This window comes from Caenorhabditis briggsae, assembly GCF_000004555.2.
Source record: "Caenorhabditis briggsae complete genome, chrII, whole genome shotgun sequence".
Lineage (NCBI taxonomy): Eukaryota > Metazoa > Nematoda > Chromadorea > Rhabditida > Rhabditidae > Caenorhabditis > Caenorhabditis briggsae.
The window spans coordinates 11,023,115-11,024,946 of NC_013486.2; the positions used below are offsets into that span (position 1 = coordinate 11,023,115).

Below are 1,832 nucleotides of genomic sequence, written 5' to 3' on the forward strand. Positions count from 1 at the left end.
AGTAAAACTTTGGCTAATTACAGCATTCTCTGGACTATCAAGAAGTTGGAGCCCTGAATCCACGTCTTAGAAGTCACACTTCTGTTGAAGATGACACGTGGCTTACAGATGTCGTTCCCCACGACGAGATACCAAAGAAAAGACGAAGTCTGAAAAAGAAGTCTTCCACTCGGTTTTGAATTTCTAAATTTCTAAAAATTGTATTTATTCCCATTTGCCAGTATATTAAACACCTTCATCGGTTGTGATTTATTTCAAATTTTCCCAGAATTTTCAAATTTTACTCTTGTCTCCGTTTTTTTGTATAAATCCCCAATGTCTTTCATCACCTCTTCTCCCAAAATCTCTTTCAAATTGTTCAATTCATTCATCAAAAACAAAAAACTAATCTAACCACATATTCTGTCATTTTTTTTTCACTTTCAGCTCCTCAATTGAAATATATTCGAAAACCCAAAAAATGGATTGTGGAGCTAAATATAATTAATTTTCTATAAAACACACATCCTCAATGCTCAAAAGTTTGAAATTTTATGTATGTAGATGTATGTGAAATTGATTTGCTTTGTATTCATAAATTAATTTTATAACAATAAATAGAATATGCTTTTCCAAAATATTTAAGTAAAGACATTGAAAACGAGCTAAAAAATATAAAAATTAGAAAAATATTCCTAAAAAAATCACAATTAAAATCAAGAGTCTGCTGGTCCACCACCCATGGGGCTCACAATCAGTTTGGAGCACAAAATAGGGCTATTGCTTTCGCTAGGACAATCAAATGAGACTTTGAGTTCTTCTTCGACGGATTTCAAATCTTCTGATGGGATGATGATGTCTTGAAGAAGTGTTCTAATGAATGCAGGAACGTCATATCTGGAAGATTATAAATATTCAGAATTCTAAACTCCAATAGCAAATATACTTTTGAACTATAACACATGCATTCGGTCCAGCATCAAAAGTGTATGCAGCTTTCACTTCTTGCTGATTGAACTTCTCAACGAGTTCAATAAGTCTCCAAGAAGATTCATTCAGGTATCGGATGGGCGGTATAGAGTCCAGACAAACTGCATGAAACTGATTACTGTCAGCCATGATGACACGTGCCAGATCTTGGAAATTTCTCGATTCATACGCCTTCTTGACTTGCTCGATTCTCTCGGGAACCACATACTCAATACGGTGTTTGAGAAGTGTTGATGTTTCACGAGTTCTTCTCATCCCTTCACTAGATCCCACTTTCTTCCGTTCATCATTGAAAACCAGAATGATACAGTAGAGATCCGGCCAGTTTTCTGACTCCGTTTTCACGGCTACACAATCGGATCCATCTTCTTTTTCTCCTTTTTTCCAGTGCACAAGTCCTCCAAACATACTTCTACACGCACTACCAGATCCAATTCTAGCCAGTCGATTGGCTTGCGTGTCATTCAGATTCAGAATTTTCTGTATAGCTCGAGCGATGGCTGCGAATCCAGCTGCTGACGAAGCCAGACCAGCAGCCACTGGGAAGTTGGTTTTGGATATGACCTCGAAGTGATGGGTGATGCATTTATTTTCGTTTTTATTCAAGTCTTCTTTTCGCTTTCTTTGCAGCCGGAGTGCTTCATCAAATACCGTTTGGTATCGCTTATTTGAGCTCAACTCCACGCGACGACCATTTATTTCCACCTAAAAAAAAATTAAATTATGAAATATTGTCGGAATAAAAAAAGTGGGACTCGGTGTTTGCGTACTTTGATTCCCGCCTCCCCCCACCGACGCTCCGCCCATCGCTTTGCAAGTGCGGCGTGGTATTTTGGCGCGCCACTTGGAGATCATATTTTCTA

At 38.0% G+C, this 1,832-nt stretch overlaps 2 protein-coding genes across 2 annotated transcripts in view; one reads left to right on the plus strand and one right to left on the minus strand.

The window, feature by feature from the left end:
- CBG25664 overlaps window positions 1-179 on the plus strand; it is a gene marked incomplete at both ends in the record, with an annotated part of 2,616 nt that extends 2,437 nt beyond the window's left edge. Inside the window, one exon of the mRNA XM_045242674.1 lies at window positions 24-179. Within this exon, the coding sequence (XP_045100347.1) occupies window positions 24-179 (156 nt within the window). The remainder of the gene's footprint in view (window positions 1-23) is intronic.
- A 516-nt stretch (window positions 180-695) lies between these two features.
- The window catches only part of CBG20661, a gene marked incomplete at both ends in the record, with an annotated part of 1,476 nt that continues 339 nt past the window's right edge, over window positions 696-1,832 (minus strand). The window contains 2 exons of the mRNA XM_002631451.1: window positions 696-876; window positions 926-1,674. Coding sequence (XP_002631497.1) covers window positions 696-876; window positions 926-1,674 — 930 coding nt within the window. The remainder of the gene's footprint in view (window positions 877-925; window positions 1,675-1,832) is intronic.